General features: G+C 43.3%; 1 protein-coding gene and 1 long non-coding RNA gene across 4 annotated transcripts in view; both read right to left on the bottom strand.

Annotated features, from left to right (window-relative positions):
- The window catches only part of METAP1D (methionyl aminopeptidase type 1D, mitochondrial), a 73464-nt gene extending 49096 nt beyond the window's left edge, over positions 1-24368 (bottom strand). For all 3 annotated transcript variants that reach the window (XM_077829744.1, XM_077829746.1, XM_077829745.1), the window contains exon 1: positions 24077-24368. In XM_077829744.1, the coding sequence (XP_077685870.1) occupies positions 24077-24116 (40 nt within the window). In that variant the 5' untranslated portion in view covers positions 24117-24368. The remainder of the gene's footprint in view (positions 1-24076) is intronic.
- LOC144272008 (uncharacterized) lies at positions 720-6261 on the bottom strand. The gene is made up of 3 exons (XR_013347480.1): positions 6099-6261; positions 2921-3173; positions 720-1926 (listed from the first exon to the last, which is right to left on the bottom strand). It is a non-coding gene; the product is annotated as an uncharacterized LOC144272008 (long non-coding RNA).
- Positions 24369-24676: the final 308 nt, after the last annotated feature.

Genomic DNA, 24676 nt, shown 5'->3' with positions numbered 1-24676 from the left:
CAGAGCTGGGAGAGGAGCAGCCACGCAGAATATGGCAATGTCCTTCAAGCAGCCCTGCTGGAAGCCACAGAACAAAACAATTCCTGGTTGCTGCTGGCAATCCCATAGCAGCCAAACATGGTTGAGCACCATTTTGGTCCCAAGAAACAAGCACTGACTGGTGGAATTGCATCATTATGCAGCTATGCAATTTTGATCAGTGGTTGCAGAACTTTCATATGCACAAGGCCACTTTCCAGGAACCGTGCGCGGAGCTCTCCCCAGCCCTGCAGCACAGTGACACTAAAATGAGATCTGCTCCGACAATGGAGAAGCGAGTGGCGATTGCTGTGTGGAAGTTTGCAATGCCAGACTGCTACCAGTCAGTGAGGAATCAATTTGGAGTTGGTAAATCCACTGTGGGGGCTATGATCCAAGTATGCAGAGCCATTAATTGCCTTTTGCTAAGAAGGGTAGTGACTCTTGGCAATGTGCAGGACATACTGGATGGTTTTGCTGCAATGGGGTTCCCTAACTGCGGTGGGACAACATATGGCACGCATATGCCTATCTTGGCACCAGACCACCATGCCAAAGAGTACATAAACAGCAAGGGATACTTTTCATTGGTGCTGCAAGTGCTGGTGGATCATATGGGGCGTTTTATTGACATCAACGTGGGATGGACAGGGAAGGTGCATGATGCCTGCATCTTTAAGACCACAGGTCTGTTTAAAAAGCTGCAAGCGGGGACTTTCTTTCTGGAATGCAAAATAACCACTGGTCACGTTGAAATGCCAAAAGTGATCCTGGGAGACCCAGCCTATCTCTTGTTCCCATGACTCATGAAGCCATATACCAGCAGCCGGGACAGCAGCAATAGGCTGAGCAAGTGCAGAATTGAACGTGCCTTTGACCAGGAAAGATCCTGTAAAAGGGTTGCTGGCGCAGTTTACTTACTAGGTTAGACCTCAGTGAAAGCAATATCCCCATGGTTATAGCTGCCTGCTGTGTGCTCCATAATATCTGTGAGGCCACAGGTGAGAAGTTTCCACAGCGGTGGGGTGTGGAGGCGGATAGGCTGTCTGCTAATTTTGAGCAGCCAGATACCAGCAGAATAAGAGTGCTCAGCATGGAGCACTGCAACTCAGAGAGGCTTTAAAAACCCGATTTAGTAATGACCAAGTACTGTGCACTGCTTCTTGAGTTGTGTCTTCCCATACTGTGAACCTTGCGGTGCCTACTGGGTTTCTGTCTCCAGCAAATCCCTTCTGTTGCCTCAGTTTCCCTGTACCTTCCCTTTCTCCCCTCCCTCTATTGTGTGAAGTAATAAAGATTATTTCATTCTCAGGACCTGCACTTTTATTGCACAAACATATTGAAACTGAAAGATCAGAAAGATAATTTAATCTTGGACAGACAGTGGAATAAAAGTGGGAGGGGAAAAACACATCAATATTGTCTTTAAAAGCACAGTGGCCTTGCCTGTCAAACATCATCATATGTGCGGCTTTTACTCTTAGGACCCTCCCCCAGTGTTGAGTAGAAGGGATAGAGCATTTTCCCTCCTCACCTCCTGGAGGATTTGCGAGAGGGGGAGGGGGAATACAGAGCTGCAGGAATGCCATTCTGCAGGGGCTGCAAAGGGAGTCTAGCCTCAGGTGTTTCTCCTGAAGGTCTACTAGAAATCTCAACGGAATCCTTCCAGAATCCACAGCATTTTCTGCTGCACGCCATGCTCACTCTCCTGGACTGGTCTCCTGCTCGCCATGTCCATGTCCAGTTTTTCAGAGAGAGAAATCCTCTTCGCTCTCTGCTCAGTGTCTGCTGTCCCAAAGGCGTTCACAATCTCACTGAACATGTCGTCAAATGTTCTCTTTTGCCTTCTTCTAATCTGGGACAACCTCTCCACCAGTGTGGAGGAAGAGCTGAAGACCACACTTTCAGCTGTAAGACATGGAAAGCACAAAGCAATCATTGTCAGTGCAGACCCAGGGTCTAGTGCACAGCTGTTATATAAAAATCACTCCCCTTATTCTACTGAAGTACAAGGCAGAACATTTTCATTTACACAAGGTATTCATTGAACCAGCTTGCTGTCCCAGTCATGGTGAGTATAGCCCAGGGACATGGGCGCCGGACCACCTACAGCATTGGGTAGGCAACCCATGGTGGGAGCACAAGTGGGCAGGGAGCCAATGCCACTTGTCCTTTGTAACATGAATGTTGTGTGGAGAACGGAGACCACTGCTGACCCTCCCAAACCACAAGCCTTAGCAGAGGCAGCACTGGGGGCGGGCTCGCAATGGCGAGAGTGCACAAGAAAATTTCCCTTCCCTCAAACCCCCGCAGCGCCACTGCTGCTAGCAATGGCCTGAGGCTTGCAGGTGCTAAGCTCAATGCCAACCCCTGCCACTCAAACTACCGGCATGTCTGGGAAACCACGAAGGAGCGGAAAAGCACAATGGGGATGCGATCACATGTACTACTGTTTGCAGTCTGAACAATTGAAAACTGCCATCCTCTCCCTAGGTGAGCCTAGCTGATAACACTCTCCTGAGGGTAACAGAGACGGCAGGAGAACAGATGCGGCAAGCGTCCAGGTACAGACAGGGTCCTTATGCTGCTATGCTGTGTACTGCAGTGATGCCAGCAGAGTTAATACTGGAGTGACGTGGGAAAGAGCCCTACCATGGTGGAAGAAATTAGGCAGCCCTCCCCAGAAACCTTCTGCAATGGATTGCAGAGTACCTCCAGGAAACTTTCTTGGAGATTTCTGTGGAGGATTCCCAGGCCACCCCTCTGGACATCAACAGTCCTCTGCCTAGCTGGTTTGGCCACTGGAAAGCAGATAGCCAGTCTACCTCACCTATTTTTTAAAAAAATTAAACAGACTATAAGAATGTGAATTGGAAAATATGAATTGGAATTGCATACTCACCAAAGGTCCCTTCCCTGACATCACGCTTGGCCACGATGCTGTTCTGCAACTAGCTGGACTGCTCTGGGGTTTTAAAGAGCTCCTGGCTCTCTGGGAGAATGGATCCCCCCCTCACCTGTTTCCCATTCACCTCCTCAGTGTTGCCTGCAGTGGCCCAGGACTCCGACTCCTCAGAGGTAGCCACGCTGCTCTTGGGGCTCGTAATGGGTTCGTCGCTGAGGATCACATGTAGCTCACTGTAGAAGTGGCATGTCTGCAGTATATAACCAGAACGACTGTTCACCTCCCTTGTCTTCTGGTATGCCTGCTGAAGGGCTTTGATTTTCACGTGGCACTCCTGCGTGTCCCTAGTGTTGCCCTTGTCCCCCATGTCCCACGTGACCCTTTTGTAGATGTGTACATTTCTACAGCTGGACTGGAGCTGTGCCCTGCACTGACTCTTCTCCCCACAGACAATAAGATCCACCACCTCCTGTGTACTACAGGTTAGAGTGCGTTTGGGACACTGAGTCACCCTGATCAGCTGGGCTGGTGAGCTCTCCTCACTGATCAAACAGGAAATGGGAATTCAAAAGTTCCCAGTCCTTTAACAAGGGAGAAGCTGTTTCCTGTGTACCTGGCTGCTGTGCAGTGGAGTTGAAATCGTTCACCAGAGCGGTCACAACGGAGCATTGTGGGACACCTCCTGGAGGCCAGTAAAGTTGACGTAAGTAATGCTGTGTCTACCCTGCCTCCGCATCAACCTTACAACATTGATTTAAGTGCTACGCCTCTGACGGGGGTGGAGTAATTAAGCCAACATGGCAGGCAAGTTATGTCAGTTGAATGGACCTGGCAGTGTAGACACAGATATGATTAGGTCAATGTACGGCAGCTTACATCAACCAAACTGTGTAGTGTGGACCAGGCCTGAGTTAGTTAAGCTTTAACCCAGATGTGATGAATGTGTTTTTGAGAAGCATGGGGAATCAAATGGAAAAAGCTTGACAGGGATGGCATCTTTCCTGTTAATGCAGATGCTTTATATGTTTGGTTAGCAATCTGTGGGTGTTTATGAATCCCCTATTGCTGCTGGAGTCCCAGGTAGCATGGTAGCAGTTTGGTGCTTATTTAAACATAATGGATCTCAACATAACCATTAATGCCTGTGTGACATTACTGCAATAAGTTCTACTTCTACACGTGAAGACCATTTGGAGGCTTTGATTATTGCTGAGTGTGGCTCTGCTTGCTGAATGTTGCTTGTGATAAGAAACGCAACATCTCTTCTCCAGAAGCTGCACTGGCTTTCTATATACTTCTAGGTGTAATACAAGGTGTTTGGCTTGCAGCTATAAAAGCTTGTATGGTTTGGACCATGGCTACTAGTGAACTACTGCAGTGCTTTCATTAACCATCTCTAGTTTTCCAGTTCATTGAACTGCATGTGGTGGTGTATTATCCAGCTTCCTTTCTTGGACTGTACCATCCTAGAGATGCTAAAGGTCACTCTACACCAGCTATCGCCAGTTCTCTGATAACTCCACTTCACATGCACCATTGTTGCCCCAGTGCAGGTGTTTTGCCATTGTCTTTCCACAACCACCAGGAGTATACCATAAGCAAACCATTTTATTATGATAAACAATAGAAATGAGAGGAGCTTGATAAGTGTGGAATATATCCATGCTCAAATTAATGAGGCATTACTACAATGAAGAGAGTCCAGGATCCAGAAAGATATGCAGGTACAGTGTGAAACCTCCATCAGCACTGACTTGGTAGTTTATTTTTAGGGTAAATAATATGCCAAAACAGTAGCCATCCAAAAAGCAGCCCTGGGTTTAGTCATGACCATCTACTTCTTGGAGTTCTTCCTGTTGTTTGTAGCATTTAAAAAAAAAAAAAAAAAGGATCCACAATAGGCCCCAGGTGTGCCAACCTAACTGAAGTGAATGTGATCAGCTGCCACTCCAGGAGTTACCCTTGCACGTAGGCCAACCAAAGTTAATGTGTCTACTATAAACATGAAAATTTATGGCTGATGCATAATATTAATTCATTTGCAATGTGTGTTCCTGGGCTTAACAGCAGCACTGCCAGTATTTTTCAGGTGAACAAGATTCAAGCCTTGATGCCAGGAGTCAACAGAGGGCCTTCCATGGTACCATGGCTCATCTACAGCCATGGACAGTGAAAGACAGCTGACTAATCAAAATATCTTTTGTTCTAGAAACTTGAGTCACTGTGTGAGACTCAAATTTTGTATTGTTGAAACCAAGTTATAAGCTGCCTATCACTCTCTCTTTAACCTAGGAAGACAAAAGAATCCTTCTCTTTGACTTTGGGAGCAATCCTGACCTGAAAACTGGTCAATAACGCTGCTGGGAGCATGTGGTAAGAATTTTACTTTGAACCAAGCCTAGTTTGTTTAGTTGAATACTAAAAAGCATTTTATCTTTATTCTTCCTGTAACCACTTCTGACTTTAAAGCCTTAATACTTGTACTCACATAAAATCTCTCTCTTTGTAGTTAAATAAACTTTTTTGTTCTTTAATCACCATTAATTCAGTTTTGTGAGCTGTGTGGATAATTCCATGTAAGGTGGTGTAGTGGTTCAGCGGCAGGGTTCCTCCCTCTCCGGGACCATGGAAGGCCACTCCACCTCACTACGTCTCTGGGCGTTGCCTGTCATGGGGATTTAGTGGCGTGGCAAGAGTCTATAGCTCGGGCCTGTGGTCAGGGTCAAGCAACAAAGGCAGTTAAGTAACCCAGGCCCTCAGTCAGCGCAGGGCAATGAGTCTATAGCTCCAGCCTGTGTTCACGGCCGAGCAGCAAACACAGTTAAGGCGCCCAGGCCCTTAGTCAGGGTGGGCAACAAAGACCTATGTCTTGGGCCTGTATTCAGAGCCAAGCAGCACCGGGTTCGGGCATCCTAGCTCCAGTAGATGGCTGACAAGCACTGGCTTTTTAGCCTAGAGAGAGGAAGACTGCCACCCCAGGGTTGGGATGGCGGGGGCGCACAGGCCCACTCACTCCACTGAGCCCCTGTCCAAGACTCTAACAGTGGCAGCGGGATTTGCCACTGAGTCAGAGGGGATCCTGACCACAACACACTGACCTAAATTCAGGCAGTGCTGCAGCCAGACTAGGGTCTGCTGCCCCTGGGCCACTTCCTAACTCACCCTTGGATTGTACCTGGGTCTGTAGAGGGTAGTCCAGATCATCAGGGTAGAAGGCCTTTGGTAGTCCTGGCAACTCCTCTGTGGTCGGGTCGGTGTATGGCTTCAGCGGCTCTGGCCAGTCCTCAGCTCCCCAGGGGTCTGCAGCAGTCTCCCAGCTCGGAAGCAAGCAGGAAGCATCTGCCTCCTCTGGCGGCTGCAGCCCAACTGAGCTCCCAGACCCGCCTTTTCTACTTCCTCTCCTGCCCACTGACTTCGGGGGGAGGGGGGGTGAGTCCGGCTTGGCTCCACCCACCAGGGCTCAGTGAGGGGTTCCTCCCCCTCCGGGTCTGTGGGAGGCCACTCTGCCTCACTACAGCTGGCAAGTTGTATATTGCTCCCTTATAGGGACAACGGACCTTTGTTACCTGAACTGTCAGGAGAGGGCTGGACAACGCAGTACAGAATACACATTTTTTGGGGCGTGGAATCCGGGATTGGGGATGAGTTGGGGTCACCCTGAATATAATAACCAAGGCTGCTGGAAGCCAGAGTCTGGCTGGTGTTTGCTGACGGGATGCTGGAGTCAGAATTGCGAAACCAGGACTGTGGCTATACACAGACACTCCAGGAGTGACCTGCTTGCTGTTTGTGAGGCGCTCTTGTTGGAAGCCACAAAGTCAAAGCATTGTAAGGCATCCAAGGCTGCAAGGCAGAGGTGCCACAGCCCCTCACTCATCTGGATTGCACCCTGGAATGTCAGATCTTCCCACATTGTTAAGATCATATGCCAGTCCAATATATAAAATATTACACACCTTTTTGTTTCAGAAGCGAGGGTTGTGTTATTAAACATTATCAGATGAGCTATAGTTGGCCAGATCTTTTTAGGGAATGGGCTGCATTTATAAGACACAGGGACTGATTATAACTTTTATGGCTATCTGTGGATAGTGAAAAGTTTTTGATTACCCACCAGGAACTGGTGGGAATCACAGCTGTGTTTTGCTGACAGTGTGGAGGGAGACGCATTGTCCTAGCCCCATCTCCAAACTTGAATATTGTTTTTGGAATGGGAGACCTTGTGGTATGTACAGAGGTGGGAAATTGAACACGGGAGCAGGCACAAGTACAAGGCTTGTCCTATCAAAGAACCTAATACCCCTAGAGGAAGGCTTGACACAAGGGCTGTAGCAGAGGACCACAACTCATGCTACTTGGTCAGTAGCTTACAGTAATTGGTTCTTTACTTTGCAGTGATCTTAACTGTGACAGCAAGGCCTAAGAAGTGTTTGGAAAACTTTCTTTAGGCTTTTATAAAGTTGTCCTTTTGTACAGGCTTTAATAGAGTTATGCCCTCAGACCTTGAAACCCAAACATCTGTCAGTTTTTAATGATGATATTAGATGCAACAGCAATATTACTGAAGTCATTTATTTAAATTGAAAAAGTCAGTTCAATAAAGTCATTATTCAGTACATTAAAGAAAACCAATGCAATTATCTGAGTAGGATTCATCATGTCCTTGCACTTACTTAAAGAGCATAAAACAAACTGAATGGAGAGTTACAAAGAATAGCCTAGAGAGTGCTAGTATTCCTGTTTTTTTCCACTGCATGCATCCGATGAAGTGAGCTGTAGCTCACGAAAGCTTATGCTCAAATAAATTTGTTAGCCTCTAAGGTGCCACAAGTACTCCTTTTCTTTTTGCTAGTATTCTTGGTCTCTCAACTTTCCACAAATGAAATGAAACAATGAAACTTCACTGAGTAACAGTTAAGATTGGTAAATGTTACTCCAAAGATGGTTACTCCTGTACGTAGTTCATTTAAAACACATTAAAAACTGAAAATAACTAAGTTTAAACAAACAATTTTGATACTGCTTAATACACTATATAGTAACACACCCACAGACTGGAATTTTTTGTTTGTGCAAAAATCCAAAGAACCTTAACTCGGCTCAGTAGAGATACTTACTGCCTTCTATTCCACCTACCTCCAGTCCTGAAAGAACTTACACAAGTGCACAACTTTGCTCACAAGTAGTAATAGAGAAGTCAGTGGTACTTCTCACATGAGTAATTGTAAACATGTCTTTACAAGATTGGAGCATTTGTTTTGTTGGGGTTTTTTTTAATACTTACGTCCTGATCCTGAAAACCCATACTTACAAAAATAAGCATTTGCAAGATGAGGCCCCTAAGCTGAGTAGTTTACAATTTAAATTGGACAGACCATACAGTGCAAATACATAAAGGTGATCAAGGACCAGAAGGTCCAGTCTCAGAGTGGTGCACTGTTGCTTTTGGTTTGAGTTTTCTGTGTTGTTTTCTTCCTGAGTGGATCACTGTCGGCAGGATATCCAAAAGAACTGTGTCTCAAGGATGGATCCTTACAAACTGAATGTGGTCAGAAGTGAGCTGTAGCTCACGAAAGCTTATGCTCAAATAAATTGGTTAGTCTCTAAGGTGCCACAAGTACTCCTTTTCTTTTTGCGAATACAGACTAACATGGCTGTTACTGTGAAACCTAGAAAAGGAAGACGGGTCCAAGGACAGGATGCATCATGGAAGAAGACAAAAAACCAAGAGTAGAAGAAAGATAAAAAGGAGTCGTGGGTAGAGCAAACAGCATGAGGTGGTGGGAGTGAGATAATGCGGAAAGTGAGAAGAAGACAGTAATCAGTCATGCTACACCTCCTGGACCCAGAACTATACAGGGGAGACTTCCCACACACACTCTAAGGGCATTAGGATCCAGGTGGTGCTTCTCCCCCACACAACAGCCTTGGGGAAAAGGTGCAGAGAGGAGCCAGCCAGACTCCAGCCAGTAGCAACAAGCAGCCAAAGCAGGGACCTTTTTCCACATTAGGACATTCCAGTCAAAACTGTAGAAACTTCTCTGACTTTCTCTGCCCTGTGTGGATTGGCCGCTTCCCCCAATCCTCCCTCTCCTTCATTGTCTTCTTGGTTGGCCTTTAGGCATTGCCATAATGATAAACATGGAAAGTGAGGAGAGAGCCAGTGAACAGACATGATGCAAGTGACAAGAGAGGAAGAGGATTTTAGTGGCAGTCTTTCAGATGGACTGAAGGCAAGCAGGCCACTGGGGTGGGAAAGATTGTAGTAGTCAAGGCAAGAGATGGACAAGGCTTTTGGCAGAAAGGAAGGAGATGAAACATTTGAGAGATGTTAGAAAGGAAGAAACAAGAGTGTGCAGTGAGGGAGAGAGAAGGGAACTGAATGAAAATAGATCCCTGTCCTATGAAGATCTAACTTTTACAATTCTGAAAAAAAGAGTTCCTGTTGTTCAATTTTAAAAACCATTTTGAAGTTCAGATTTTTGCTATAGACAGCATAGGAGGGAGATATGGACTAACTTCCATGTTAAAAACTCCTGGACACAAAATATGAGAGAACGTTTGTAAATGACAACAGAAAACTAGACTTTGATCTCATGTAGTGCCTTTCATACTTGGGGTGTTACAAATTGCTTTAAATATTGTGCAGGCAAACAGCCATTATGCACTTATGAAGAGCTCACACATAATACTACTAGTTAGCATTTTTACAGCGCTTTTCATCTTCAAGTACTTTACAAACAAATCGTTAACCTTCACAGCACACTGGTGAGATAGGTAAACATCTCCATTCTGTAAGTGGAGAAACAGACAAAGAGATTAAGTGATTTGTCATTGCCACATATTATCAGAGCTGGGATCAGAATCCAAAGATTTTTGGCTCCTAGTCCTGTGCTCAGATCACACCTTTCACATATGTACAGCTGTGGAAAGGAGAACCTGTCCTATTGAGAAGGGGATGCTGGGCAGGATAACAAGATCTCCTATCATGTCTGAAAATGAGCAGGATGGTCCAATAGACACAGCACTGGAAAAGATCTTGGGAGAACTGATTTTTATTTCAAGCTCTGCCCTGATCTACTGTGTGATGGTGACCATGGTCAGTTCATCTTTCTGTGCCTATACTTTCTCTCCCATGCTTTGTCTGCCTTGTTTATATAGAATATAAACTCTTCAAGGCAGGGATTATATGGTCTTATAGTGTTTAGCGTTAGGGGCCTCAATCTAAAATGAGGCCTCTAGGTACTGCCCTACTACAAATAATAAAATAACTTCTGCTTAATGTCTCAGACCTCCTGAAATTATCCACAATTCTGTGATGAGCATGGCTCTCTACCTTTATCTAGCAGCCACAACAACTCCCCATTATTGTTCACCTGCAATGGATATTTTTTTAATGGGATTATGCCCTCTTTGTGGTTATCCTGTTTTTTACCTCAGAAATATTAAGTACATCAAGACTGGTCTACTTGAAGGGGTGGGGAAGAGGGTGCTAAAATATTCTCCGAAATGTTTGTTAGACATTGGAGTTAAATATGTAAAAATAAAAGTGTTAAATAGTCTGACAATTCTTTCCTCTCCCAACAGCTCAACTTTCAGCCTCTTGCCTCATGTGATACCAGAACTTCATAAGTGCTCCAGTCACGGTAGAGTCTTCCAGAGTAAACAAAACCCAATTTTTTTTAAAAAGCTTCCTTTGTAAATAAATATATATCATAAAGAAGGAACAATGGGCACATGCCCAATTTTTTCCCATCACAGATCACCTTTAACCTTTCAAATGTTATGGTGGTTGCTGTAATGAACACTTATTTCGATATTTCTCAGGCTATTATTATATGTACAAATGTACAATGGGATAAACAGTTAGTGCAATGAATATATATGAGAAAAGATAAGGGAGTAAGGGGATTAAAACCTGTTTGGCAGTGCAAACCAGGAACCTCTCGATTTCATCTGGCAGAATGCTCAAGGAGCACAGAGTTTCACAAAAAGAAAAGGAATACTTGTGGCACCTTAGAGATTAACCAATTTATTTGAGCATAAGCTTTCGTGAGCTACAGCTCACTTCATCGGATGCATACTGTGGAAAGTATAGAAGATCTTTTTATACACACAAAGCATGAAAAAATGGGTGTTTACCACTACAAAAGGTTTTCTCTCCCCCCACCCCCCCACTCTCCTGCTGGTAATAGCTTATCTAAAGTGATCACTCTCCTTACAATGTGTATGATAATCAAGGTGGGCCATTTCCAGCACAAATCCAGGGTTTAACAAGAACGTCTGAGGAATGGGGAGGGGTAGGAAAAAACAAGGGGAAATAGGTTACCTTGCATAATGACTTAGCCACTCCCATTCTCTATTCAAGCCTAAGTTAATTGTATCCAATTTGCAAATGAATTCCAATTCAACAGTCTCTCGTTGGAGTCTGGTTTTGAAGTTTTTTTGTTGTAATATTGCAACTTTCATGTCTGTAATCGCGTGACCAGAGAGATTGAAGTGTTCTCCGACTGGTTTATGAATGTTATAATTCTTGACATCTGATTTGTGTCCATTTATTCTTTTACTTAGAGACTGTCCAGTTTGACCAATGTACATGGCAGAGGGGCATTGCTGGCACATGATGGCATATATCACATTGGTGGATGTGCAGGTGAACGAGCCTCTGATAGTGTGGCTGATGTTATTAGGCCCTGTGATGGTGTCCCCTGAATAGATATGTGGGCACAGTTGGCAACGGGCTTTGTTGCAAGGATAGGTTCCTGGGTTAGTGGTTCTGTTGTGTGGTATGTGGTTGTTCGTGAGTATTTGCTTCAGGTTGGGGGGCTGTCTGTAGGCAAGGACTGGCCTGTCTCCCAAGATTTGTGAGAGTGTTGGGTCATCCTTCAGGATAGGTTGTAGATCCTTAATAATGCGTTGGAGGGGTTTTAGTTGGGGGCTGAAGGTGACAGCTAGTGGCGTTCTGTTATTTTCTTTGTTAGCCTGTCCTAAGGAATTCTGGATCAGTTATATGCATAATAATTCACTGAAGGATGTCATGTGAGGTCTCTACTGAGAGCCAGTAACACCCTGGTCATCCTAACCATTCTGAAACGTATGCAAAGATAGTATTTAAGGAGTTATGTACCTATACTGAAAATTATGTTATTAAGGTCTGAGAGTTGAAGCAGGTCACCAGGAGAAGACATACATGTTCCTTTCAGGCACGCAGGGGCTGCTTATCTATCTGTTGGGTTATATGCAAACTGAGTATTGTATATGCAATGGATACCTATCTGCATATTAATCCACCAGCTAATCAAAATTCTGAAATTAACACGATATGATAAAATCTACAGGAAGGAACACACAGCAGGACAGTGTCCAGTTTATGGATAAAGCTCAAAGGACCCTGTTTTGATATATCTGGGCTTGCAAAGGACCACCCTGGTATCTTTTACCTAAGAAGTAAGCAGACAGTGGGCTTGCTTCATGAACAGAACATCCCAGCCAAGCCTGGCTATAGTACGCTGGAAGGATTTGGGGTGAGCTTTTGCTTTTATGACATAATAATGTCCTATTACTGTAGTTAAGTTTGGGCTCTAATATGTGTGTTATGATTTTATTTTATATGTAACTCTGTTTCAAATATTTCTGCTTGCTATCATTTCAATCTTCTTTCTTTGTTAAATAGACTTATATTTGTTTTCACTATAAACAAATCTAATGTTAAGCCAAGATGTGGTCTAACAAGTAAGCTGTGGTGATCGTGTACTATTCCTTTGGGAACAGTACTTCTGAGAACATCTAGTAGATCAGGGCCTTGACACTGCAGGGGGATTCTGAGAGGACTCAGGGGTTGGAGTGTGCCTTTCACTAACCTGCATGAAGAAAGAGAAAGGGGCCTGTGAGTGCTAGTGTTGCCAATAGCTGGTGGAGTCAGGGAGCTGACCCCAGCAGGCACAGACAAGATGTCCTCACACTAAGGGCAAGTGGTAGCAAGATGCCTCACAACCAGGGATTCTAGAAATCTGTTTGCCATGGAAAAATGTGGAATTTGCGTTTTTACACAGAATCTTTAGTTTTTACATTTTGTGAAAAATAATAACCATATACATTAGAAACCTGTTTATCTGAGCCTCATTCTCTGGCTCTCTGTGTTAACTGAAGCTCACCCCAAATTCTTCCAGTGTATTATAGCCAGGCGTGGCTGGGATGTTCTGTTCATGAAGCAAGTACATGATAGTCTGAGCCCCAGTCGAGGGAAACTAAAGTTCAGCGTTTCATTTTAATCATGGAAAAACATGGATTTTTATGTTTTTCTGTCAGAGAATTTTGGTTTTTTCATCATGGAAAACTAGGATCCCTGCTCACACCCCTGGGCATCCCCAGGAAGTGTCACAGGCAGAAAAAGTAATGAATGTTCTCTGAAGGGATGCCTGGCTCACCTGGACAGAATAGCTGATGTAGGGAAAAGAAGCCACTTCATATTGGCCCTCTAAAACTTTAAATAAAAAAAATAAAAAAATAAGAAAAAAGAACCAGCAAGGAGACAGAGTCCTAAACAACATGAAGAGGCAGCTGTTGAGTATGCAAACAGTTAAAAAGCGTCCTCTAAAACTAAAGTGGTTTTTATTTTGTTTTAAAGTAGTATGGCCTGAGGTTATAATTATGGCTTATTTTTAAACAAAATCCTATGGCTTTTGCTTCTGCCATACCAAATCCATATTTTCCTTATATATGCACAACAAACTTACAGCCCCAGATGAAAATAAAGGCATGTAGAAGCAAACTAAAAATAAACCAAACAGGAAATGCAATTAAGTTTAATTACATTGAATGCTAACACTCACCCTGCAATCATAACAAATTTTAAAATATTTTCTAATGAAAGATCCACCAAGATAATATTATGCAGCTAATAATAATATATTTGTATTATGTCTAAATAGTATACCATTATAAAGAGACTATGAACCAGACTAGAGAAATAAAACATGTAAGAACAAAATTAATGTAATTGTGTCTACCAGTTAAATTCTGTTAGTATAAACAATGGTAGTAATATTGTCAAAGATCAGCAGATAACTACAGAGCTATAAGTAACATATTTATTATTTTATTTAATAATTTGTCACTTTTTTGGTAAGCAGTAATCAAGAGATATCAAGATAACTTCTTTCACTGAATAAACTGTTGACTGTGTTTGTATTTATTCTATTTTAAAAGAATCCTTTTCCCTTAATTACCAAAAACCCAAAAGAGGTTTCACTAATGGTGATGTACACTAGCCCATGGGTATAACATGATACCATGTAACACCAGCAAATAAAATAATAAAAGCAAGAGCCAAAGCTTGAACACAAAAAGAAAAGGAGTACTTGTGGCACCTTAGCGACTAACCAATTTATTTGAGCCTGAGCTTTCGTGAGCTACAGCTCAACTTCCTTGGGAATTCTGGTACTATAGGTCTTAGATTCCTTAACAGAGGGGATCATGTTTATCAGTTACAACAGTCCATCTGGGCCTAGGTCTAGGTAGACTGTTTGATGAAGTCTAGGCGCCACCAGGTAACAGCAGTGGTCAGGGATCCTGCCAGACATGTGTAACTAAAATCTAAAAAATGAAATTAAAACACTACTTTAGTCGAACAGTCTCTTTCTATAGGATGTCATAACTGTAAAACAGAGACTGTACACAACACAGACAACTCTTTGTATACTTTCAGTAACTTTCTCATGTATTTAATAAAAGAAGTTAGCCACTAACACTTCATTTTAATTGCAAAAGCCTACAATTGCAACAACCACCAAAAAACAAATGAAGGCTCGAGATCTCACCATCCAGTAAAGTGGCATGAAAAAGCAAATAAGCAATGGAATCTACTCTTCCCCTCCTTCATTAAAATATTTTTAAAACAATTTCTAAATGCTATGAAAATGTGTTCATTTAAATTTTTTTGTACCTCAGTTTTTTTTGTACCTTGATAAATTTTTTTGTACCTTGATAATTCTGAAAATTACCTACAGCTATGGATTCTAGAAACAGTTTTAATGTAAACAAACATTCTCTGAAGTTATAGATCACGTAAAATAACATTTGTTGCTTTTAAAAGACTATCTAATTGGGTTGGGACAGCAAAATTGTGACTGTTAACACTCCTCATGTTGAAAACTGTGAGCTTTTGTTTTCATTTGCTCTTGGTTCAAGACAGTCAAAAACCACACTGGATAGGATCTAAAACTAGAAAACAATTTTCTTTCTGGTTCTACTTCAGCTGTGGCCAGATTTTACACAGAACAATTCCACCATTTAAAGACAAAAACTTCAGACTTTAGCCTTATCAAATATAAATCAGAATGCTGGCATTGTTGTTTGCTTGCTTGCTTGTTTTTTGCTTCTATCAGCCTTGAGAGTGCACAAAACGAACTTGGAATTTTGTCAGAATGAAACAGTTTTCCAGGGCTACAAAACATATGCGACATAGTATATTAGAACTCCACTGGTACATATATTGTGATATTTTTGCCTATGACTGTTATAAGTGACTTCAGGACTAAAGAATGAAATTCAGTGTGAAAGCTAAAGCGAAATGAGGACACTATCAAAACACGGAAAGCTGGTCCCTATTTTAAAGGGGCACAGTCATCTTACTTTAAGCCCATTTTACTTTTGTTTAAATGTCAGTAAAAACAGTTGTTTGTTCATTTTAACATGGCCCTGTAATGCTGGAAATACAAACACCACTGTACTAGGTTAGGAGAATCAAAAAATGAAACTGAGTGATCTAGTGTCATCATTCAGTTGAGCGAGATGGATGTAGTAAAAATGGGCAAATACCTAAACCTTGGATTCAAACACTCCTAAATTTTGAGGAAGTTCAGATCCTAATCTGGACAAGTTGGGCCTATCTCTATGAGAAAATTAAAAAACGAACAGTGAAGAGTAAATTAGATTTTTATTTGTTCAGTTTTAATAATGTAAAATCTAAGAACTGGTAAGGATATATAATTGGAGGAAAATATAGTTTGTAGCTGCTTTATTTTCCCAGCTAACCTTAGCTAACAGTAGGAATAATATATTTTCAAAATTGGAGCTTGCAAGTTTTCATGCCTGTTTGGTAGAGATAAATACAGATATGGGCATCCTGTAGAAATCAGTCTGTTTTTCAGCTGCATAACTATTATTAGATGTGACCATAACTAACCATTTCATATATGCTGTATCTTTAGTATTACACACTGTATCTTCACAATATATGGTAGCTTAAGTAGAAAAAACTATCTTTTTTCTTGCATATAGGAATATGATCTATGGATGCGTCCACTGCAAGATATCTTAATATAGATGAAGAAAATTTGAGGGTAAGTATGTGGTGAGCATACTAGAGTTTACAGGAATATTCTGTTATAGTGTCACTAGAGGCAGGCCCTGAAGTCAAACCATTAATTCTCATTCTCAGAGAAATTAAGTGAAAGCCTGTGGTAGGGAGTTAAAAAAGAGCGGTTGGGGAGAGTGTAAAGGGAAAAAAAAAAAGCATTCGAGATAGTGTTGTTTTTTCCTTCTTTATAGTGTATACCGAAGGCCTGGTTTTATTATTATTTTAATTATATCAATTCCCTATCCCTATTTTTTCTATTAGAAATAAGGCTCTATGGTGACTGGAGAACTAGTGAAACTAGGAGAACCAAGGTTTCAGAGTAACAGCCGTGTTAGTCTGTATTCGCAAAAAGAAAAGGAGTACTTGTGGCACCTTAGAGACTAACCAATTTATTTGAGCATGAGCTTTCGTGAGCTACAGCTCACTTCATCGGATGCATACTGTGGAAACTGCAGAAGACATTATATACACAGAGACCATGAAACAATACCTCCTCCCACCCTACTCTCCTGCTGGTAATAGCTTATCTAAAGTGATCACTCTCCTTACAATGTGTATGAAAATCAAGGTGGGCCATTTCCAGCACAAATCCAGGTTTTCTCACCCTCCACCCCCACAGACACACAAACTCACTCTCCTGCTGGTAATAGTTCATCCAAACTGACCACTCTCCCTACAATGTGCATGATAATCAAGGTGGGCCATTTCCAGCACAAATCCAGGTTTTCTCACACACCCCCCCCCCACACACACACACACAAACTCACTCTCCTGCTGGTAATAGCTCATCCAAACTGACCACTCTCCTTACAATGTGTATGATAATCAAGGTGGGCCATTTCCAACATAAATCCAAGTTTAACCAGAACGTCGGGGGGGGGGGGGGGGATAGGAAAAAACAAGGGGAAATAGGTTACCTTGCATAATGACTTAGCCATTCCCAGTCTCTATTTAAGCCTAAATTAATAGTACCCAATTTGCAAATGAATTCCAATTCAGCAGTTTCTCGCTGGAGTCTGGATTTGAAGTTTTTTTGTTTTAAGATAGCGACCTTCATGTCTGTGATTGCGTGACCAGAGAGACTGAAGTGTTCTCCGACTGGTTTATGAATGTTATAATTCTTGACATCTGATTTGTGTCCATTTATTCTTTTACGTAGAGACTGTCCAGTTTGACCAATGTAAATGGCAGAGGGGCATTGCTGGCACATGATGGCATATATCACATTGGTGGATGTGCAGGTGAACAAGCCTCTGATAGTGTGGCTGATGTTATTAGGCCCTGTGATGGTGTCCCCTGAATAGATACATGGGCACAGTTGGCAACGGGCTTTGTTGCAAGGATAGGTTCCTGGGTTAGTGGTTCTGTTGTGTGGTATGTGGTTGTTCGTGAGTATTTGCTTCAGGTTGGGGGGCTGTCTGTAGGCAAGGACTGGCCTTGAACCAAGAAAGTGACAGTTCAGCAACTGAGTGGAAGACATTTTTAGTCAGGCTGTTTAAGAACTTTTTTGTTTGTTTGTTCAGGGTTTTTGGCCAGCTATTTAACATCAATGAGTAATTTAAGGGAAGGGTAGTTTAGTGGTTAAGACACTTATGTGGGACTCTGGAGACTGGCTGTGCCACAGACTCTCTGTCTGTAAAATGTCTGTCTCAATTCTCTGTCTGTAAAATGGAGATAATTCCTTTCCCCCCCACTCTTTAGTCTTGTTTATTTAGCCAATGAGCTCTTTGGGGCAGTGGGCGTTGTACTATATATATGTTGTCTGCAGTGTTGTTGTAGCCATGTTGGTCCCAAGCAGGGGTGCGTACAGGAATAAAAATTTGGCCGCTTTTGGAGGGGCACTTTCTGTGCCCCGCAGGACCAGAGGAGCTGGCTTGTCCCTCTCCCCTGCAGCCAGAGGAGCTGACTCTCCCTCCCACGGCCAGGCCGGTGGAGCTGGCTCTACTCCCCACCCTCCATAGCCCCGGGCCAGTGGCGCTCACTCTCCCCCAGCAGCTGGAGGAGCTGGTTTCCCCCCGCCGTGGCTCCAGGGTCAGAGGAGCTGTCATCTCCCACCCCAGCCCAGGGCCAGAAGAGCTCGCACTCCCTGCCCCAGCTCTGGAGTTCTCTGCCCCTACCAATTGGGGGAGCAGGGTGGGACACGTGCCCCTGCTTGCCCCCACCCCCTCCTTGCACACTCCCCTGGTCCCAGGACAAGGACTAAGAGGTCAAATATGAAGTGACTACTGTTTTGTGAAAGCTGTTCACCCATGGGTTATATGGTCTTTTTGCCTTTTATCATTCTTTTGAGAGTTCATTCAAGAACATAGTGATATTCTTGTATCACCCACAGAGTTATTTAGTGCACTGGATGAGGTACACCACATGTTGTGATAGGCATGTGGAGGACCCATGGATCTTGAAAGGTGTGTTGTGGGCGATATTTCATCACAGCACTGCAGAAGGTCCCTGGGGATGGGGTTGCAGAGTTTCTCTTGGAGTTGTTTGGGGAAAGATTTGATGATATCCTTAAATTCTTGGGTGAATTATGGTATGGGGTATTCTTTGAGTTCTTTATAGCAGGTGGTGTCAGAGAGTTGTAGGTTGGCCTCATTGATGTAATCATCCTGGTTGTCATCACAGAAATCACCTCTACATCAACATCCCTCACCATGATGGCACTGCTCCCTGCCTCAAATAGCCACAAGACAATGGAAAACATTCAGATATCCACCCCAAACCATCGCCAAACTCATCCATTTCATCCTCACCCATAAAAATTTTACATTCAGCAACAAGCACTGTCCAAACCATGAGAATAGCCATGGGGACTAGAATGGGTCCCCAGTAAGCCACCTTGAAGAAGAATTATTGGACAAATGCACCATGAAACCAATGATATATCTCAGTAACATCAATGATATTTTCATCCCCTGGACAGACAACCTATACTCCTGCACAGATTTCCACCACAACTTCATCCTCTCTCTAGAACACTTCCAAACCAACATCAGCTTCAACAATGGAATCCTACAGACAACTATATACAAGAAACCCATAGATCACCACACTTACCTTCACAGATCCAGTAACCACATCGAGCACATCAAGAAATCTGTTATCTACAGCAAAGCTCAGAGATACCACAGAATACGTTCCAAGGAGAAGGCCCAGGACACCTTAACACACTTAAAACCGTGGTCACCAAGCAAGGACACACAAATACCCTGAAAGAACCTGCTTCAATACAGAAGAAAGAAAAAACACAAAAAACACCAATAGCATACCCCAGCAGTCACCTTCCATCCCACACTGGAATCCATCTGGGGTGTCATTAAACTATTATAACTGATATTCAGTGGGGACCGCATCCTTAAAGAAATCTTTCCCAAACTCTCTCTTTGCACCTCCAAACAAGCCCCCAGCCTTGCCAAGCCCATCATCAGAAGCAAGCTGACCAAGACACACTATCTCAAAGCAGCACCAGACTCTGCCAAAACCTGCAGAATATCTCCATTGCTACGATGATCAAGACGCTCCACAACCCATCATTCAGGATTCTTGAGTCCTACACATGCCTATCACAATATGTGGCATACCTCATCACGTGCACTAAATGCCCCAATAACAACTATGTGGATGAAACGAGAGAATCACTAGACTCTCGAATGAACTCACACAGAAAAATGATAAAAGACAAAAAGACAATATCACTCATGGTCAAACACTTTTCACAAAACTATCACTCTATATCTGACCTCTTAGCCCTTGCCCACAAAGGCAACCTACACAACACCTTCAAAAGATGAGCCTGGGAGCTTAAATTCATAACTTTGTTTGACACTAAAAGCCATGGACTCAATAAAGACACTGGATTTATGGCTTGTTACAACAAGCTGCAACCCACTAACCCTCCTTTGTCCTCAGACAGCAGAGGTGTTAACTGCCCACTTCACCTCGAATGGTCTCTTGCAACATGTACATAAGAACAACCATCAGATTAAAGGTCCATCTAGCCCAGTATCCTGTCTTCCAGCAGTGGTCAGGATACTGGGTTAGATTTTAGTAAGAGTATGATTACCTGTCTGATCCATTCCCTATCGCCCATTCCCAGCTTCTGGCAAAAACATAACTCCTTATGCTTAACAATGTGTTCCACCTTGTATTTAGCTGTGACACTCTGGAGTACCTTTCCCAGACCTGAAGATGAACTCTGTGTAAGCTTGAAAACGTGTCTCTTTCACCAACAGAAGTTGTTGGTCCAGCAAAAGGTATTATCTCTCAACCACCTTGTCTCTGTACTATATATACATATAGTGTCTAGCACCAGGATTTTAGTAAGAGTATCTAGGTGGTACTATAAACACAAAATAAATAATCTGGGATCCAGGATGTCTTTGTTAAAGACACAGCACTTTCACCTTTTCTATTAAGTTGTTAAATTGGCAAATACAATTAGATCTTCTCTTCACTGGCTGTAAAACTCTCATTAATATGGTTCAAACATAGTTGTAGCAAAATTGAGTTTAGGATAATTGTAAGGCTTGTCTCAAACAGTTTTTTTAAGTGTACATCTAATGCAGTTCTGCCCCCACCTGCATTTGTGCAGACCACTCATACTATTGTAAACCAGTTCTCATTGCACAGGAGTTTCAATTATGTTTTAAAAGTTTTAAAATGCAATTCTACAGACAGTAAAGCAGGCGCTATTTGAATCAATCTGTAGTAACGTTTACTTTTAGAATATAAAAGAGCTTTTTATCTTTCCACAAGCATACCTATCACAATAATTCAACTTTTATTAACATTAAAAATACACAGTTTTCTAAAAAAAAAAGAGTATGCTCCCCAATCAAGTTTCTTTGATAATTGGTGGAGGGTATTTACCCAGCATTCAATTCCCAATATCCAAGGTTTTCAGATATGCTTATTTTCCCAGTTTCTAGAAACAGTTCCGTCACAATGAACAATCCTTTTTCATAATTTATCAAAATATTTTTAAAAATCCATTAAGAGATATCAGTAAGGCACAGCTGACAAAAACAAGGTAATTTATATTCAATTTAGATGGAATAGTTTCCCTTAGCTCAACAGCAATCTTTTAAACTGGGCTGTCCAGTTCAGGGAAAATCAGCCCTACACAAACGCTTTGGTGGTTTTGGTTTACAAACGTCTCATAAAGCAGAACTGAGAAGGAAACTAGATAAAGTAAGGTGCCCTGAGAGGAGGTCTGATATCTAAACAAAATAAAAATAACTTGGGACAATAAAATGGATAACAGACACAAGTTTGCACCCACAGGGAGAAAGAAAGTGCCAAGCAAGATGGCTGCAGAGGTCCCAGCTACAAAAGCAGAAATTGGTGAAACAAAGGACTCAGAGAAAGACATGCTAGACTAGAAGCTCTGGAAAACCTTGCCAGGTTTTGAAGCTTCTGAAATTTAGAGAAAACTGACAGTGTGAAGCCCTCCAAACTGTTACGTTAAAATCCAATTAATTTGAGACTCAAGCCAGAAAATGATTCTTTATACACAGAGCAGCGCTACCGCATAGTTCAGGGAAAAGAATGGATGTGAATGACAGAGGGAAGATCCAACAGGTACCAGGAATAAAAATAAATAACTAAGAGTTTGAATCTGAAGGACAAACCGTGTGGCTTTTTACGGACTTGAGTAAAGTAAAATTTCCTTACTGATACAAACATTCATCACTAAAGAAACTGACATTTCTGCCCTTCAAAGTTCAGGGTTATATACAAAGGACTTTTATATTTTCAAACTCCAAAACTGTTGTATAGACTTAAAACAAGAAGTATGGCAGAAGATATGGGCTCCTTATACAAGAGAAAGGAGACTGAACTTTTGTTATGTATTAGCTCTAACCTTATGCTTTAGTTGGAAGCATGCAGAGTTTGGCTTAATGTTACAGTTAATGGTTCTAATATTTTCAGTTTATGCTCTGTTATTGTAACAGATTATTTAACAGACTTTTCCAGAACAACATGAAAGAACTTTTCCTTCATGAAAGACCATTATTTCTCACTCCTTACAGATTTAGAGACCAATTCTTACTCAAGCAAGTACTTTGATAGGATTATTAATTTGCAACCCCTCAAAAGCATGGTTGCCTGAAACAGCTTCCAATCTTATATCATGTGACAAAATAAAACGAAGTGGGGAAGGGGTTCAGAGAGAAAAACAATAGAAATCACAGCAATAAGATTATACAGTTACCCAGCAAAGGTAAGTGCATAGCGTGTCTGAACAATTTTTTAAAATAGTTTTTAATCAATATGCTACTTAAATAAAAATAAATTGTCTTGGCTGACTCGCTTCTTGTGGGTTTCATGTTAGAAGTGGTGCTTTTAGGAGGGATTTGAACAAGGGGAGAGCGATGACCTGGCAAATAAGTTTGGGGAGCATATTCTGCACATAGGTGGCAGTGTGAAAAAAGGTACGGAGTGAGCACTAATCATGAGGGTTTGCACGATTGGACCCTTATTAAGGAGACAAGAGGTAGCTGAGATGCATGCACACACTTCTGTCAATATATTGAACCTATTGCTGATACAAACAGCTGAAATTATAACTGAATGGTTAGAGGAAAATAATTATCCTGTGTCTTTATATTATGTATTCAGTAGTACTTTGGGCCTGATATGATTTTAAGACCGCATCATCTAATCCTGCTCAGAGCTGGTTTAATAAACACAGACAGTAATACCCAATATGAAGGCTGCCATTTTATATTAAGGCTCCCAAAGTGACTAATTCTGGTAGAGCTGATGCAGCGCAAGCAACAGAAGAATTTTTTTGAAAGTTATCCTGATGTAGACCGGGACCTTCTGTAGGAATGGGTTTGTTTGTGCCTTGTGTGTAGTAGTGTGTCGGGGTGGACAGCACTGTGTCCCCCTCTCCCTTGGGTATGGTGAGTTTTCTATATCTGCATAATAGTTTCTCTTGTAGGAATGGGTTATTTTGGGTCACAGTCTCTGCCTGCAGGGACAGGAAGAGAATCCCTCCCCTTGAAAAGATTTTGGAAGAGGGATATTTTCCTGTGTGTTTTACACTCCCTAGAACGTATAGGTGGGATTTTACTCTCTGTATGTGTGCATCTATAAAAAGCATTGTCTACTCTAGAAACTCAGAAATAAAATTTCTGTTAGTTCCACTAAAATGGTGTGAGCATAACAGAGGAAAGTGTACACAAGCTTCCCATGGCAGGACCAATTTTTACCATTGTTCAGTTACACTTGCTTTTACCATTAATTACAATGGCAGTAAAGAGGTCCAGCCGTTGAAACCTTGTCTACACAACATCTCTCAAGAATGTTAAACCTAGTGGGAATTTTCCCCCAAAATTTCTACAGCGTAGACACAGTCTCTCCATCAAGGGAAAGGGGAGGAGGATGAAGTTGTTGCGAGTTACACCGCGCCTCCTTGGAAAAGGAAAATGACAGTGTTCGTCACTGTCTGTCTCCCAGGGATCAGTGATTTTGTTGTGTGTGTTACACCTTCTTCCCATGGGGGAGCCCAGCAGTGGGCGTTAGCGTCTCCCGAGCAGGGGAGTGTGGAGAGAAGATCATTTTGCTGAATAGGTTTGTTACAGTCGGTCTCCGGGGTGGGGGGGAGGATTGTGTCTCTCTCGGGGGTGGAGAAAGGATTCTGCTAAGTGGTGTTTTTGGTAAGGCTGCCGCCTCCGGGGAAAGATACGTTAGTGGGTTTTACAAGGAAACTTTCACCGCCACGCCACCTCCCCTTCCCTACACAGGCGTTCACTAGCCGCCGCCAGGCACAGAGTGGCGAACTCACTCACCTCCGCTCAGCAGCGTGCAGGCAGCCCTGGGCGCCGCCATCTTGAACAGATGGGCCAGCGTCACGTGGGCACGGGCGGCGGGGGTGGGGGACCTGCCCGGCGGGAGGGGCGCGCAGCGCACGCGCAGCCCGCCCTCCAGGCTGGTCGCGGGTAACCGATCCTGCAGCGCCCCGACCCCCAGCCCAGCCTGGCTGAGCCACTCTGCCCGCCGGGCTCGGAGCAGGGAGCGCCTGGGGCTTTGCCCCGCTCTCAGCCGGCCCGGCGGTCCCTGGAGCGCGGCTTTCCTGGCCGAGGTTCCTTGGAGAACGGAAGCGGGAGAGCGAGGTTAGAGGAGAGCCCGCCCCCGCCTGGGGCTGCCGCCTCGCCTCGCCCCGCCCCGCCCGCTGCCCCACCGGCCTGCCGCCGCCTGGGCCAGCTGAGGGCCACTGTCAGGTGTCATCATGCGCCCTGGTCACTCGGCTCCTTGCCCAAGGCCTCTAGCCCCCGCGGCCCGCTCCGAGAGTGCTACGTTTCGCAGGGCAGAAGTCCCCAAGCCGCCTCCCTACAGCCCCCAGCTGAACGGGTCGCTAGTGGCCCACCGCCCTTTCCCGAGCCGTCCCT

This window comes from Eretmochelys imbricata, chromosome 11 (assembly GCF_965152235.1).
Source record: "Eretmochelys imbricata isolate rEreImb1 chromosome 11, rEreImb1.hap1, whole genome shotgun sequence".
Taxonomy (NCBI): Eukaryota; Metazoa; Chordata; order Testudines; family Cheloniidae; genus Eretmochelys; species Eretmochelys imbricata.
Note: the sequence above shows the minus strand (reverse complement) of the source record. Positions and strands in the feature narration are given on the sequence as shown.